This window comes from Narcine bancroftii, chromosome 8 (assembly GCF_036971445.1).
Source record: "Narcine bancroftii isolate sNarBan1 chromosome 8, sNarBan1.hap1, whole genome shotgun sequence".
Taxonomy (NCBI): Eukaryota; Metazoa; Chordata; class Chondrichthyes; order Torpediniformes; family Narcinidae; genus Narcine; species Narcine bancroftii.
In genome coordinates this window covers 76,755,057-76,771,966 of record NC_091476.1, presented here as the reverse complement: position 1 = coordinate 76,771,966, position 16,910 = coordinate 76,755,057, and the positions used below count along the sequence as shown (strand labels likewise).

The 16,910-nt window shown below is 51.4% G+C and overlaps 1 protein-coding gene across 2 annotated transcripts in view; it reads left to right on the top strand.

Moving 5' to 3' along the window:
* The window catches only part of LOC138740934 (solute carrier family 22 member 6-A-like), a 41,659-nt gene that overhangs the window by 15,909 nt on the left and 8,840 nt on the right, over positions 1-16,910 (top strand). For both annotated transcript variants that reach the window (XM_069894275.1, XM_069894276.1), the window contains exons 3-8: positions 2,497-2,600; positions 6,289-6,443; positions 8,186-8,354; positions 10,118-10,238; positions 15,345-15,460; positions 16,606-16,820. In XM_069894275.1, coding sequence (XP_069750376.1) covers positions 2,497-2,600; positions 6,289-6,443; positions 8,186-8,354; positions 10,118-10,238; positions 15,345-15,460; positions 16,606-16,820 — 880 coding nt within the window. The remainder of the gene's footprint in view (positions 1-2,496; positions 2,601-6,288; positions 6,444-8,185; positions 8,355-10,117; positions 10,239-15,344; positions 15,461-16,605; positions 16,821-16,910) is intronic.

The window sequence follows — 16,910 nt, the reverse complement described above, 5'->3', positions numbered from 1 at the left end:
AAGGGCGGGAGCAGTAAACACCAGGGGACATCTGTACAAAGTGAAGGGAGGGAAGTTTAGGGGAAGACGTTAGGGTTAAGTTTTTTTGCACAGAGAGTTGTGGGGGCCTGGAATGCCTTGCCGGGGGTGCTGGTGGGGGCTGGAACATTAGGGGCATTGAAGAGACTTTTAGATGGTGACAGGGAAGATTATGAGGCAGGGAGGGTTTAATTTTTATTGGAATATATAAGTCAGCAAAACATCAAAGGCTGAAGGGCCTGTGCTGGGCCTGTAATGGTCTATATTCCATGTGATACACATAACCAATGTTGCAGGCTTGAGACATTCAAATCTCCCAAATGTCAATGGGGAGCATTCAGAGATCAGATGCCTTTGAGCAAGAGCCGTGGGCACTCCTCGGTGTGTCACCCTTGCCGCACTGAACCTTGGAACACAGCAAGCCACCAGTGACAAGCTCTTGCTGTGGTCTGCCCCAAAACCTGGGTTGATCTTCCTGCGCGCACATGATGCAGGCCAAAACATGCCGACTTTATTCCCTGGAGTGCAGAGGAATGAGGGGAGATTTGACAGAGGTTTACACAATGATGAGGGGGATTTCTTTTTAGACCATGGTGAAGTATATTTCTTTCTATCCCAGGGAGATCACTTCATTCAGGGTCATCTAGGGGTGGAGAGGGGTGTCTTTCTAGTGTATAATTCTCATCTAAGGAATGACAGGGTTTTCAGAAGCACAGAGACAGGCCCTTCCGGCCCATGAGACCATGGCACTCAATTGCGCCCAATTGACCAACAAATCCCATACGTTTTTGTGGATGTGGGTGGAAACAAGGGCACCCAGAGGAAACCCATGCAGAAACGAGAAGAATGTACAACCTCCTTAAAGACAGTGCCGGGTTTGGATCCCAGCCGCTGGCGCTGTAACAGCATTGCGCTAAAAGCTACACTAACACTGTGTTGACAGAGTAAATGTAGGTCAGCTTTTCCCACTGGGGAAGGGGAGGTTGAGATACAAACCAGAGGGCATGGGTAAGGGTGAAAGGGAAGTTTAGGGGGAACAAGGTGAACGCGGGCTCAATCTTAACATTGAAGAAGAATTTGGACAGGTCCATGGATAGAAGAGGCATGGAAGGAAATGGACTTGATGTAGGTGAGTGGGACTGGGCAGAATGATAGTTTGGCACCGACTAGAAGGGCCAAAGGTGCCTGTTTCTGTGCTGTAAGGTTCCATCCCAGGGAGATCACCATTCAAGGTAGTGTAGGTGCGGCAAGGGGTGGAGAGAGGGGTCTTTCCTGGAGAAAGGCTGGCACACAATCTTTGCCTTGAAGCGACAAGGTTTTGGGAGCTTGTACCTGAATTAATTGATGTGTCTGGTAGCCTCATAACCATGGGGCAGGAGTCAGATCCTGTCACAATATGATCTTACTGGGAAGAACAAGGGAAGAGGGAGAGTCCTGGACAAGAAAGGCACAACTCCGGGAGTGAAGGGCGTCCACTCAGAGCAGAGACACAGAGGAATTTCTTCGGCCGGAAGGCAGTGAATCTGTGAACTTTGTTGCCAAGGGTGGTCGTGGAGGCCGAGTCATTGGGTGTATTTAAAGTAGAGGTTGGTAGGTTCTTGATTAGCCAGGGCATTAAAGATTATGGGGAGAAGGTCAGGCAGTGGGGAGAATGGATCAGCTCATGATGGAATGGTGGGGCAGTCAATGGGCTGAATGGCCCATTTCTGCTCCTACATCCTAAGGGTTGGCCAAGGGATTTCTCCAGGGACCAGGATATGGACCAGAGGATGTGGCTTTCCAAAGAAAGGTCAGGAAGGAGGTGAGTCAAGTTCTTTTCACCGAGAGTCGGGAATCCTTGAGTTGGCCTCATCATTGCCGGCACTCACAATCGGCAGGCAGAACCACAGAACATTATGGCACTGAGACAGACCCTTTGGCCCTTCTAGCCTGTGCCAAACCATTTTTAGGCCTAGTCCCCCTGATCTTCCATAGCCTTCCACGCCCCTCCCATCCATTTACCTGTCCAAATTCTTCTCAAATGTTAACATTGAGCCTGCATTCACCACTTCAGCTCGTTCCACACCCCCACCGATCTCTGTGTGAAGAGGTTCCCCTAAACCTTTCCTCTTTCATCCTTAACCCATGGTCTCTGGTTTGTATCTCACTGACCCTCAGTGGAAAAACCCAACTAGTCGGTCCCCCTCATAATTTTAAACACCTCCATCAAATCTCCCCTTGTTCATCTACGTTCCAGGGAATAAATTTTAACTTTTCCCTGTATCTCAGTCCCTGAAGTCCTGGCAACATCCCAGTAAATCTTCTCTGCCCTCATTCTATCTGATTGATATCCTTCCTATTGAGGAAGGGAGGGGGATCATCTGTAGCCACACAGAATATCGGAGCGAGCTCAACTCGCTGAATGATCGATCGCCTCCCTCTCCGTATCGATAGCCGTGACATTGCTGAGTGTTCACACTGACGTCCTGTTTTTGACAGTGGGATTTGGTTTGCAACCACAAGTCGCTCAGGGACATGGTTCAGTCGTTCTACATGGCTGGTGTTCTCGCAGGGTCAATTGTATTCGGGAGGCTTTCCGACAGGTAAGGTGGCCAGGACAGACCACACAGTGTTGCAGCAGGGAAGGCTGGCTCTTTCTCGGGGGATTTCAGCGTCGGGTTAGAATGGGGGTTGTCCGATGAATGCATCGCTGGACCAGATGTCTCAGTTCCTCTTCAAATGGGGAACCGGATAGGTCATAAAGAGTCAATCACGTCAGATGGGGACTGGAGTCACATACAGACCCGGACCGGGTTAGGACAGATTGGAACCACATACAGACCCAGACCAGATGAGGACAGATTGCAGTTACATACAGACTCGGACCAGGTCAGGGTGGACTGGAACCACATTAAAGATCCAGACTTGGTCAGGACGTACCAGAGTCACATACAGACCTAAACCAGGTCAGGACGGACTGGAGTTATGTACAGACCCGGACCGGGTCAGGACAGACTGGAGTCACATACAGACCCGGACTGGGTCAGGACAGACTGGAACCACATACAAACCCGGACCAGATGAGAACAGATTGGAGTCACATACAGACTTGGACTGGGTCAGGATATCAATGAATCAGACCAGAGAAAAAAGCAAGTTGACACAGGGATCCATGCCAACTTGTAGCAGAACAAACTTTCTACAGCATTCTGATTCCTCTACTTGGATCTAAGCACGGACAAAGACCCTTCTGCCCGCTGAGATATGGCTATCCATTTACACTGATCCCATTCTACTCCCCCCACATTCCCAAAAATATCCCCCTGGCATTCTACCCCTCACCCACACACTGATCAAATTCAGATTCCAGGTTTATTGTCAGAGTCCATACGTGACATCACATACAACCCTGAGATTCTGTTCCCTGCGGGCCAGGCAGAATTACCACTTATTGGTGGTGCAAAAAAAACTGATTCAATGTACACGTCTAAACAGATAAAGAAATGTAAAAACAAACTAACTGCAAAATGGAGAGAGAAAAATCAATAAAGTGCACAAGTCTGAGTCCGTAAATGAGTCCCTGATTGAATTTGTCATTGAGGAGTCTGATGGTAGAGGGGGAGCAGCTGTTCCTGAACCTGGTGGTGCGAGTCTTGTGGCCCCTCGACCTCTTTCCTAAAGATAGCAGTGAGAACAGAGCGTGTGCTGGGGTGGGGGGGGGGGGTGTGGATCCTTGATGATCGCTGCTGCTCTCCGACGGCAGCATTCCCCGTAGACGTTCTCGATGGGAGAACGTCTTCTGAAGCAAGGTTAGCAGAGCTGGGACTTTTTTCCTTGGAGCGAAGAAGAATAAGAGGAGACTTGATTGAGGTGGACAAGATTCTGAGGTGTAGACAGGGTGGATGGCCAAGTGCCTGTTTCCCAGGGCGGGAGTTGCACATGAAGGGAGGGAGGTTTAGGGAAGACGTCAGGGGGGAAGTGTTTACACAGAGAGTTGTGGGGGTCTGGAATGCCTCGCCGGGGGTAGAGGCTGGTAAAATCAGGGCATTTAAGAGATTCTTAGACACACAGATGGAAGAAAAATCGAGGGTTATGGGATAGGGAGGGCTCCAATTTTTTTTGGTAGGAATACATGGGTCGGCATAACACCAAGGGCTGAAGGGCCTGAACTGTGCCGTAATATTCTATGGTCTAATGTAGTGAGAGAGGTTCTTCTGCAAACACTTGAACAAGTTATCTCCAGCCTAACATTCAGCCGTGCAAAGAGCCCCATTTACAGAGCATCCGATGACAAGCAAGGCAGCGTGGGGAGCACTGTCATGGGGCTCATTTAGGAACCTGATGCCTGTAGGGAAGAAACTGTTTCACCTTCTTAAATCGTCTCCCCAAAGGGACATGACGCTGCCCCGATTAGAGAGCAGGACAAGTTTTCTCTAACATGTCAGAGGCTGAGGGAAGCACTGTAAGATTATGCCAGAGAGTGATTTGTCAGAGGCTTTATCCCATGGTGAAATATCCCGTATCTGAGCTTTAAGGTGAAGGGATTAAAGTTTAAATGAGATTTATTTGTACAAAGAGTGGAATGGGTGGTGGAGACACAGGCAGGGAAAAATAATTGGGTCACTTCTGGATTAGTGGCCAGTCTGGAGCGAACCGACACAGGGATCATTGTTCAGCCCACAGTGTTTACAAACTGCGCTGACGTCTTGGATGAAACAAGGTTGGGTGGCATGGGCTGGCCTGGCAGCCACACAGAGATAGGTGGGTGAGCAAGCAATGGGGATCTGCAGAGGGAGACGGGGCAGGCTGACAGGACAAGATGGGGTCTCACAAGAGGGAAAATGCTAGGTAGGCCACTTCTAACAGCATCCTCCATCGAGGACATCGACATGAGCTGGGGTCTGAAGAAAGCAGCATCTATCCTCAAAGACCCAGGCTGTGCCCTCTTCACTCTGCTACCAGGTCCAGGGGCCTGAAGACGAGCTCCCAGCGGCACAAGGACAACTTCTTCTTCTCCGCCATCAGATTCCTGAATGGGCAACGACCCCCAGACATGGCCTCACTTTCTCTCCTTTTGCACTAATTTTAAAAAATGTAGTTTATTGCACTTTTGCTCTTTGAAGCTGCCGTAAAAACAGCAAATTTCATGCATGTTAATGACGATGATTCAGATTCAGAATCCCCCACATATACACTCTCTCCTGTGTACACAGACAGACCTTCAGACCATTGGACTCTCGGGGTGGGGGGTGAGAGAGTGTTGCTGGAGTTCACTGAACCACCACTCCAGGCTCCTCAGGGGTGGCTCTGGGCACCTCAGGGGACAGCTCCGGGCACCTCAGGGGTCAAGTCCGGGCACCTCAGGGGGCAGCTCCAGACCTCAGGGGTCAGGTCCAGGCACCTCAGGGGGTGGCTCTGGGCACCTCAGGGGGCAGCTCCAGGCACCTCCAGGGTTGGCTCCAGGCACCTCAGGGTGCAGGTCCGGGCACTTCAGGGGGAAGCTCTGGGCACCTCAGCTCCAGGAACTCAGGGGACAGCACCAGGCACCTCAGGGGGCAGGTCCGGGCACCTCAGGAGGCAGTTCCAGACACCTCAGGAGGCAGGTCTGGGCACCTCAAGAGGCAGCTCCAAGCACCTCAGCTCTGGGACCTCAGGGGGCAGCTCCGGGCACCTCAGGGGTCAGGTCCGGGCACCTCAGGGGGCAGCTCCAGACCTCGGGGCAGGTCCAGGCAGCTCAGGGGTTGGCTCTAGGCACCTCAGGGGGCAGGTCCAGGCACTTCAGGGGGAAGCTCTGGGCACCTCAGCTCCAGGACCTCAGGGGACAGCACCAGGCACCTCAGGGGGCAGGTCCAGGCACCTCAGGGGGCAGCTCTGGACACCTCAGGGGGCAGCTCCAAGCACCTCAGCTCCCGGACCTCAGAGGGCAGTTCTGGGCACCTCAGGCGGCAGCTTCGGAATTTCAGGGGTCAGCTCCGGGACCTCAGGGCGCAGCTCCAGGCACCTCCTTGTTGCCGTTTTAGGTGAACTCCAGCACCTACTAATTTAGCCCTGCGGACTCAGCTGGGTTAAGGTGAGCCAAGCGAAGGTGGTGGTGTGTGTTGAAAACCAGCTACTTGTCTTCCAAAACCGTTCAAAGTAGGATTAAATGGAGCATGGCCGAGGGATTAACTCACCCGTGGAAAAGGCAGGTGATCTTGGTGAAACATTCATCATGCTGTGAACTCCGGTCGAGGGCAGGTAATGAGGTGAGAGGTTCTATCCAAGCATCTCACCCAGTGCTTCTTGTTGCAGGTACGGCCGCCGGACTCTCCTGCTCTGGTCCCACCTCCAGCTGGCCGTGTCCGGAACATGCGGCGCCTTCGCTCCTTCCTTCCCTCTCTTCTGCTTCTGGAGGTTTCTCGCAGGAATGGCATTGTCAGGGATCATACTCAACACCTTGTGCCTGTGTACGTGAGACGGCCCATGTCAAGTCCCTCTGCGCCTCCCGCCGCTCTCGTCACCCCACAATTTATGTAAGACGGAGGGCGGGGAACCTCTGGAGTTTGCGGCTGTGGAGGGTATATTTAAGGCTGAGCTTGATAGGTATCTGAATAGTCGAGGGGGGGCTCAAAGGTTAAGGGGAGAAGGCCAGGGATTGGGGCTGAGTGGGAGTACACGCACAGAAATGGTGGAGGAACCCAGCCAGTCTCACAGCATCCGTAGGAGGTAAAGATACATCACCGACGTTTCGGGCCTGAGGCTTTCCTCGAGGTGAAAGCCAAGAACAGGAATGCTGGGGCAGGGATCCAGACCAACAAAAAGGTGCTAATTGCATCAGCTCATGATGGAGCAGACTCGACGGGACAAATTCTTACATTTTTAAAAGTAGACATCCAGTACAGTAACAGGCCCTTCCGGCCCACGTGTCCGTGCCACCCAATTACACCCAAATGACCTACCCCCGGTACATTTAGAATGGTGGGCAGAAACTGAGCCCTCAGGGAAAACTCAGGGAGAACAGGCAGACAGCATGGGATTCAAACCCCGTTCCCGGTCACTGGTGCCATAATGGCATGGCGCTAACCACCACGCCAACCATGCCAGCCTGTGATCTAATAGCCCTATAATCTTATGGCCTAATGAGTAGGCAGTGAGTCAGGAGGAGTTTCCAATGCGCCCGGAGGTCCCTCAGGAATAAAATCAGGAGCTAGACTCACTGGCATATTCACCATGAGGTGGGAAAACACTGGTGGTGCGAGCGAGCTGGAGTTAGCCAGGGAACAAGGCCATCAGCTTGGTCCAAGGGCTCCTCATCTTGTCCTGTGACTTCCTGACAAGTGAGGAGATGTTAAGTGTCCACAATAGGTTAAATGAAGTCCAAGGAACTTGCTTCTCTCAACAGTGAAACATTGCAACATCTCCTCACTTGTCGGGAAGGCGCAACAGGGACTGCACTTCCTGAGAAGACTGAGTCGGGTGAGGCTACCGGCCACCATCACGTCAACTTTCTACAGGAGTCCCTATCAAGAGCGTCCTGGCCGACTGCATCACAGTTTTGGGACGGTTGCTGCAGAGAAATGGATCAGAGGTGAATCCACAGGACCAGAAGAGCGGCAGAGAGGATAACTGGGGTCTCCCTCCCCCCCCCCCCCACATCGACGTGATCTACCCAAATTGTAGCCTAAATCCTGGAGGGATCATTCCGCCCCGCACATTGCATCTTTCAGCTGCTCCCGTTGGGGAAGAGATCCAGGAGGATCAGAGCCAGCACCACCAGGCTGAGGATCAGCTTCTTCCCACGGGCAGTGAGAACGCTGAAGAACCAAAGGAACCTCTCACACTGACCCTTCGAGACCCTCACATTCACGAATCAATATCTACTTGTATCAACGAAATACTCGTCCTGCAAATGTATTGTTTGACATATGACAGGAAATCTGCCATTTGAATTAAAAACACGATGCTGGAGAAACTCAGCAGGTCAAACTGTGTCCTTTATACAGCAAAGATATTGATACGTCACCAACGATTCATCGAGGTGTGAGTGAGATGTAGGCAGGTGCCTGAAGAAAATGGTGGGAGGGAGGGGCAGGAGGAGGAGCATGCTGAATAAAAGCTGTTTCATCCAGTTGTAGGACAGTAAGAAACTTCAACTTGCAAAGCGACGCCAACTGGCTTGGTGCTGAGATCTCTTCTTGTTTCCCTTCAGGTGTGGAATGGATCCCGACCAACATTCGGACAGCCGTAATGACCTTTTGTGGTTACTCCTACACCTTTGGGCAGCTACTCCTGGCTGGCATCGCGTACGGAATCCGGAATAACCGCTGGCTCAATTTTGCCGTCTCCATTCCGTTCTACGTCTTCTTCCTCTACTCTTGGTAAACCCCAGTGCTGAAGGGCCAAAGGGGCTGGGTGGCTCGGGGGCACCCCATGCCATTATGCGGCAGCCCAGGTCATGGGCGGAGGGTTCTAGGTGCAGTGGACAGTCTGTGCTGAGTGGGAGGAGCTCAGCCCCTTCAAATGAGTGGCCCTGATGCAGTCCAATCCCCACCTCCACACGGCCTGCTACAATCAAGGCTGCCATCACAGGGAATGCATCATCCAACATCTTTCATGGGTTCGGTCATGTGTTCCAGGCGTGTGATAAGCGAGCCTACACTGAAAGGGGAATGCATTGTTTTAATTCATGTTTAAAGCCCCCATTGCTGGGAAGACCAACTGCCCCATGAGAAGGTGGGGGTGAAATGCTGTGGTCTGTGTGGGGAAGGGGCTTCCACAGAGATTTGTTGAGCACGCCAGCTCTGTCCGCTGCAATAGCGTGGATATCCCAGTGGCCACCCATTTCAATTCCCCGTCCCATTCGCTCGCCGACCTGTCTGTCCATGGTGTTGTGCACGGCCAGACAGAGACCACCCGCACATTGGAGGAACACACCTCATTTTCTGTCTGGGCTCCCTCCAACCGGACAGCACTAATGTCGACTTCCCCGGTTTACCGTTAAACCCCCACCTCCCCATCTTCTTCCCCCTATCGCTTTTCCTCCAGCTCTCTCTCTCTCTCTCTCTCTCTCTCTCTCTCTCCCTCTCTCCCCTTTCCCCTTTCCCCACTGTCTCCTTTCCCAAAGCCAAAATCAATTCTCCTCTCTCCTCTTATCATCTCCAGTCAACACCTTTTGTTGGTCCAGACCACTCTCCCAGTCGGTCTTCAGTCTTTATTCTTATACCTTCCTATTCTTTGCTTATCCCTTGCAGAAGGGCTGAGGTCTGAAATGTCGGTGATGTATCTTTACCTCCTACAGACGCTGCGAGACCGGCTGAGTTTCCCAGTGTCTCGGTGTTTTGACAACAATCACAGCATCTGCAGACTTTCATGTTTCAGCTTATACAATTTACCCAACCCCACTCCTGCCCTTCAAGATGGTAGATAGTTCTGGTGGACTTTGGGGTCCAAAACCATACATCTCTGCAGGTTGCTGCACAGGTTGATGGGATAGTTAAGAAGGCCGATGGGACGGTGGGGTCCATTAATGGGGGATTGAATTCAGGAATCGAGAGGTCATGTTACAACTCTACAAATCTCTGGTGAGACCCCACTTGGAGTAGTGTGTTCAGTTCTGGTCACCTCATTACAGGAAGGATGGGGACGCTGTGGGGAGGGGGGCAGAGGAGATTCACCAGGATGTTGTCTGGATGGGAAACAAGTCTCATGAGGCCAGGTTGGCAGAGCTGGGACTTTTCTCTCTAGAGTGAAGAAGGATGAGAAGTGACTTGATAGAGGTCGACAAGATTCTAAGAGGCGTAGATAGGGTGGGTGGCCAGCACATGTTTCCCAGAAAACATCAGAGGACGTCTGTACAAAGTGAAATGAGGGAAGTTTAGGGGAGATGTCAGGGGAAGGTTTTTTACACAGAGAGTTGTAGGGGTCTGGAATGACTGGCCAGGGCCGGGGGTGGAGGCTGGAACATTTTAGAGACTCTTAGACACATGGCTGGAAGAGAAGTAGAGGGTTACAGGGTAGGGAGGGTTTAGTACTTTTTTTAAGGACTCTATGGGTCAGCACAACATTGAGGGCTAAAGAGCCTGCACTATGCTGTAGTACTCCATGTTCTAAGTCCTGCAATCCGCCCCCCCCCCCTTCACAGGTGGTTTCCGGAATCCGTTCGTTGGCTGATGATGAACAACAAGGCTGAGCTGGCTCTGAAGCACCTCAAGAGGGTGGCCATGCTGAACAGCAAGGAGGAAGGGAAAGAGCTGACCATGGCTGTAAGTCAGGTGGGGGACAGGGTTCCCCACCCTCCTGCCACCCCCATTCCCCCCTGCATGGTCCTGAGGAGGAAGTCACATGGGTGGCCTCACTGGCACGGAATGCGTTGGTGCCATGTCCTGCTCTCCCATTGACATGCACCATTGCCACGTGGATTTGTACCAGGAATATCTTCATGGACACACCATAGAGCATTACAGCAGGGAAGATGGCCCCTTCGGCCCTTCTAGTCTGTGCTGAACCATTTTGCCTAGCCACACTGCCCCCAGTCGCCAGCCCTGCACACCCCTCCCATCCATGGACCTGTCCAAATTCTTCTTCAATGTTAAAATTGAGTCCACATTCACCACTTCAGCTCATTTCCTACCCCCACTGCTCTCTGTGTGAAGACATTTCCCCCTAAACCTTTCTGCTTTCACCATTAACCCATGTCCTCTGGTTTGTATCTCACCCATCTTCAGTGGGAAAAACCGACCTACATTTACTCTGTTCCCCTCATAATTTAAAAAACCTCCATCAAATCTCCCCTCATTCTTCTACGCTCCAGGGAATAAAGACCTCACCTGTTTAACCTTTCCCTGTAACTCAGTTCCTGACGTCTGGGCAACATCCTAATAAATCTTCTCTGCCCTCTTTATTGATATCTATCCTGTGGTTCGGTGACCAAAACTGCACATAATTCTCCAAATTTGGCCTCATCAATGTCTTATACAACTTTACCATAATATACCAAATCCTGGACTCAATACTTTGATTTATGAAGGCCAAGGTGCCAAAAGTTCTCTCTACAACCCTGTCCACCTGTGACATAACTTTCAGGGAATTATTTATCTGTATTCCCAGATCCCTCTGTTCTACCGCATTCCTCAGTGCCCGACTGTTCACCGTGTACGTCCTTTCTTGGTTTCTCCTTCCCAAATGCAACACCTCACACTTGTCTCCATTAAACTCCATCAGCCATTTTCCAGCTGGTCCAGATCCCTCTGCAAACTTTGAAAACCCCCCTCGCCCTCCACAACGCCGCCAATCTTAGTGTCATGTGCAAACTTGCTGATATAATTTCCCACATGATCATCCAGATCATTGATATAGACCACAAATATCAATGGTCCCAGCACTGATCCCTGAGGCACCACTAGTCACAAGCCTCCAGTCTGAGAAGCATTGCCCACCACGACTCTCTGGCTTCCCCCATTCAGTCAATGTCGAATCCAATTCACTACCTCACCATGAATGCCGAGCATCTGCACCTTCCTGACTAACCTCCCATATGGGACCTTGTCAAAGGCTTTACTAAAGTCCATGTGGACAACATCCACAGCCTTTCCTTCAACTTTCCTGGTAACCTCCTTGAAATAAATCTCCAACATTGGTTAAACTCGACCTACAACCACAAAACCATGCTCACTATCCTTAATAAATCCCTGGCTGTTCAAATAATGATATATCTGATCTCTTAGAACACCTTCCAGTAATTTACCTACTCCTGATGTCAGACTCACCGGCCTATAATTACTAGGGTTACTTCTGGAGCCTTTTTTAAACAACACTTGTGGCTAAGGACATATTAAATATTTCTGCCAGAGTCCCTGCAATTTCAACACAGGAGAGGCGTATGTGCACCACATAACTGGGGTCACTCCTGACTTCTTTTGTTTTTTTTTACTAAAAATAGACTTTATTCACAATAAATTAGGAAAACCATTTAATGTCTCTTCCCGCCCTTAGTTTCGTGTCCAAATGTTCCCATCCCTGGACTCTGTTACATTTGTTCTCTCAATACCCCATTACCACCCCTGTGCACCTTGTCTCTTTTTCCCCCCTCAATGTCAGCCCCTCAGGACCCAGTAACAGGAGACCCCCATAGGGCCCTTGGGTTGGCCGCACCAAGCCTCAGCACATACCTCTGCAGCCTGGAATGTGCCAGCTGGCAGCATTCCCTCATCCACATTCCGTATGCTGGAAGACCAACAGGTTCTGGGCTGACCAAAGGGCATCTTTCACCGAGTTGATGGTCTTTCAGCAGTTCTGGGAACAGCCTGTGGATCAGGGAATCCTCTGTCGCGCTGCCACTGGGGATGAACCGTGGCCAGGACCCCTGCATCCTTCCCCACCCACTCTTAGAGAAACTGCATTCATCAAAGAGGTGGGTGACCATCCCTATTCCACTGCAGTCATCTCGGGGATGACAGGCGTGGAGGGTGATGTTCTGGAAGGATCTGATCGGGAGGGCTCCTCTCACCGCCAGCCAGGCCAAGAATTTGCTTGAGAGGTCTGGCAATGATGCCTTCCGGCAGATGACCTGGAGAGCCTGCTTCGGGAATGACGTTGTTGTGCCCTTGTCCTTCAGTGCCTGCGGGATGTTCTGTGCTGACCACTGTGGTCAAAGGTTCCTGGATAAATTTTTCCATGTGAGGAGGGAGGGCAGCAAATAGGGAGGGGGGACAGCTCTGTGAATGGAGAGGGAAGGGGGTGAAGAGCTGAAAGGAAGGAGACATGGGGAAGGGGAACGGGGATTGGGCCGGCAGAAACCGGAGACGTTGGTGTTAATGCTGTCTGGTTGGGGAGGGCCCAGACAGAATACAAGGTGTTGTTCATCCGATTTACGGGTGGTCTTGGTTTGACAGTGCACGAGGCTGTAGGCAGACACGTCAGCGTCAGGGGAGTGGGGCACAGAATTGAAGTGATCGACCACCGGTAGGTCCCCATCACTGATACGGACAGGGCGAAGGTGCTCAGCGAAGCAACCTCCCGATCTGTGCCCAGTCTCTCCGATATAGAGATGGCCACTGGGTGCAGTCGGCAACTCCCACCGATGTACACGTGAAGTGTCGCTTCACTTGGATGGGCTGTCTGGGGACCCAAACGGTGGTGAGGGAGGGGGTGTGGGGGAGGTGGGGTAAGTGTGGCTCTTCCTGTGGCCGCAGGGAAAGGTGCCAAGGGGAGGGAGAAGTGAGGGCAGGTTTGGATGAAAGGAACCTTCAGTCTCTCGTGCACACATGCTGCTCGGTGGCTGAGAGTGACCCTTGCAGAGGTAAGGGGCTGCCGAGGGATGGCCTCTGCCACATCTTACATCCCTGCATGCAACATTTTGGAGCTCACTGATGGCACAAAACTAAGTGGGAAATACAGAAGGAAAGAATCTTCAAGGGGAATGAGACCAGTGAGAGAGCTATAAGCATGTCCACCTTCAGGGCAGGAAAGCAGAAGAGAAGGTGAAGGATGGGCCAGTGAATTTGCAGATGAGACAAAGGTTGGAGGGGCTGTGGATGGAGCTGAAGGTTACAACAGGATGTAGACAGGAGGTAGAGTTGGGCAGAGAAGTGGCAGATGGCGTTCAATCCAGATCAAGGTGAGGTGATGCGTTTTGGAAGGATAAACCAGGAGGCTGAGTTCAAGGTTAATTGTCGGTTACTTAAGAGTGTGGAGGAACCTTGGGGTCCAAATCCATACAAATCCCTTAAGGTCACCACCCAGGTTGATAGGATAGTTAAGAAGGCCAATGGGATGCTGGGCTTCATTAGTCAGGGGATCGAGTTCAGGAGTCGAGAGGTCATATTGCAACTCTACAAATCCCTGGTGAGACCCCACTTGGAGTATTGTGTTCAGTTCTGGTCACCTCATTACAAGAAGGATGGGGAAGCTGTGGAGAGGGGGGCAGAGGGGATTCACCAGGATGTTGCCTGGATTGGGAAACAAGTCTCATGAGGCAAGGTTGGCAGAACTGGGACTTTACTCTCTGGAGCGAAGAAGGATGAGAGGAGACTTGATCAAGGTCGACAAGGTTCTGAGAGGCATAGACAGGGTGGATGGCCAGCGCCTGTTTCCCAGGGTGGGATCAGCAAACACCAGAAAGATATCTGTACAAAATGAAGGGAGGGAAGTTTAGGGGAGACATCAGTGTTTTTTTTTTAACACAGAGAGTTGTGGGGGCCTGGAAGGCCTTGCTTGAGGGAGGGGTGGTGGAGGCTGGAAGAGAAATTGAGGGTTACGGGTAGGGAGGGGTTAGTTGTTCTCTTGGCAGGTTTTTTCATGGGCTGACACAACATAATCGTCGAAAGGCCTGCACCATGCTGTAATGTTCTGAGAGCAGGGGATTGATTAATTAGGTGGTGAGAGATCAGATCTTGTTGAAGTGGAGCTGGGTGGGTTTTCCTGAGAGACAACGTACAGGGACAACATACAACTGTAAAGGTCAACAGCATATTGGTCTAGAGGCTGGGGGAGCCCACGCCTCAAGTACAGTTGTAGTCTCCTTGCCCGAAAAAGGGGGAACTTTCCACAAAGGAGACACCACGCAGATCTATCAGACTGGTTCCAGGGTGTCAGGGCTGTGGATCAGTCCAAATGAGGTTATGAATTCACATCCAGAGGATGAGAATAGAAGAGCAGGGAGGTGATGTAGAGGCTTTATCAGGCCCTGGTGGGACCTCACGTGGAAAATTGTGAGCAGTTTTGGGCTCCTCGTTTAAGAAAGGATGGAGAGGGTTCAGAGGAGGTTCACAAGGATGATTCCGGAAATGAAAGGGTTATCATACGAGGAGCATTTGACGGCTCTTGGCCTGGACTCGTTGGAATTTAGGAGAATCTCATTGAAACATTTTGAATGTTGAAAGGCACGGACAGAGTCGATGTAGAAAGGTTGTTTTCCACGGTGGGAGAGTCCAGGACAAGAGGGACCAACCACAGGATTGAAGGGTGTCCACTCAGAACAGAGACACAGAGGAATTTCTTCAGCCAGAGGACAGTGGATCTGTGGAATTTGTTGCCACGAGTGGGCCACTTAAGGCAGAGATTGACATGTTCTGGATCAGCCAGGGCATCAAAGGTTATGGGGAGAAGACTGGGCAGTGGGATTGAGTGGGGAAACGGATCAGCTCATGATTGAATGGCGGGGCAGACTCGACGGGCTGAATAATCTGCTTCTATGTCTGATGGACCCGTGTTTAACAGAACTGATCGAGGGATAGTGGGGGGGAGGGGAAACGGTGCTGAAGTAGAACATTAACCGCTCTCCAAGGAATGGTGGGACAGGCCTGAGGGCCGGAAGATTTGCTCCTGCTCTTGTTCCTTCCGATTTCTTATCGCTGTGTCTGTTCCCAAAGATTCTCCGGTCAAACATGGAAGCAGAATTAACAAGCAGCAAAGCAAAGTACGGCGTGTTGGACCTTTTCAAAACCCCCACCCTGCGCAGAACAGCCTTCTGCACTATGCTTGTCTGGTATGTATGTGCCACTGGGAGGGGAGCAGGCAGCCAGGTTGGCTCCATGCCGTTAGAGCACCAGTGACTCAGGATCGAATCCTGTGCTGTCTCTACAGAGTCTGTACTTTCTCCCCGTGTCTGCGTGGGTTTTCCCTGGGGTCTCCGATTCCCTCCCACTGTTCAAAACGTACTGGGGGGTATGTTAATTGGGTGTAATTGGGCGGCGCAGGCTCAGGGACCAGAAGGGCCTGTTACCGTGCTCTATGTCTAAAATTTAACACCTTAGCTTTGCGGTTATGAGCTAATATTAATGTGGACCACATTAGGAAGGTCAGCATTTGCTACCCAACTCCAACCTCCCCTGGAGAAGATGGGGATGGGTCACCCCCTGGGCCAGCTGCAGTCCACGAGGGGAAGGAGCTTCCACGGAGGCGGTTCTAGTGTTTGACCCTGGCGACGCTGAACGATTGGAGAATCTACAAGTTGCCTAAGGGCCAGTTGTAAGAACATCAGAAACAGGAACCGGAGTAGCCCATTCGGCCCGTAGAGCCTGTCCCACCGTTCAACGAGGTCGTGGCTTCATCACCACCTACCTACCTCTTCCCCATATCCCTTAAATCCCTCACAATGTAAAAAGCTACCCAACCTTGTCTTAAATATATTTACTGAGGTCGCCTACACTGCTTCAATGGGTAGCAAATTCCACAGATTCTCCCCCCTCTGGGAGAAGCAGTTCCTCCTCATCTCTGTCCTAAATCTACTCCCCTGGATCTTGAGGCCATGTCCCCTCGTTCTGGTTTCCCTCACCCATGGGAACAACTTACCCACCTCTTTCTTATCTCTGCCTTTCAGAATTTTATAAGATCCCCTCTCATTCTTCTAAATCTCAGTGAGTCCAGTCCCAGATGACTTAATCTCTCCTCATAGGCCAACCCCTTCATCTCTGGAATCGGCCTGGTGAACTTCCTCTGCACTGTCTCCAAAGCCAGTCCATCCTTCCTTGAGTAAGGAGACCAGATCTCCAGGCAGTTCTCCAGATGCGACCTCACCAGGACTTTGTCCAGTGGCAGCAGAACCTCATTGCTCCTAAACTCAACCCCTCCGGCAATATAGTTGTTGATGAAACTGAAAACTTTCCATCACCCCATCGTCTCCCATCACAGGTTTGCAACCAGCTTCTCATACTACGCATTGGCCATTGACCTGCAAGGGTTTGGAGTCAACATCTACCTCATCCAGGTGATTTTTGGAGCAGTTGACATCCCGGTCAAGCTGGTAGGCATCTGGGCCTTGAGCACCATCGGCAGGAGGTTCACACAAGGCATCTGCCTCATCTTGGCAGGGGTGGTCATCCTCATCAACATCTTCATCCCAGCTGGTAGGTGCTGCCCGACCATAGAGTGGACTTTACCCGGGGACTGCCACTTGGCGGGGCTTGACCCAGACGTCCCAGCTGTGACAACAGCAG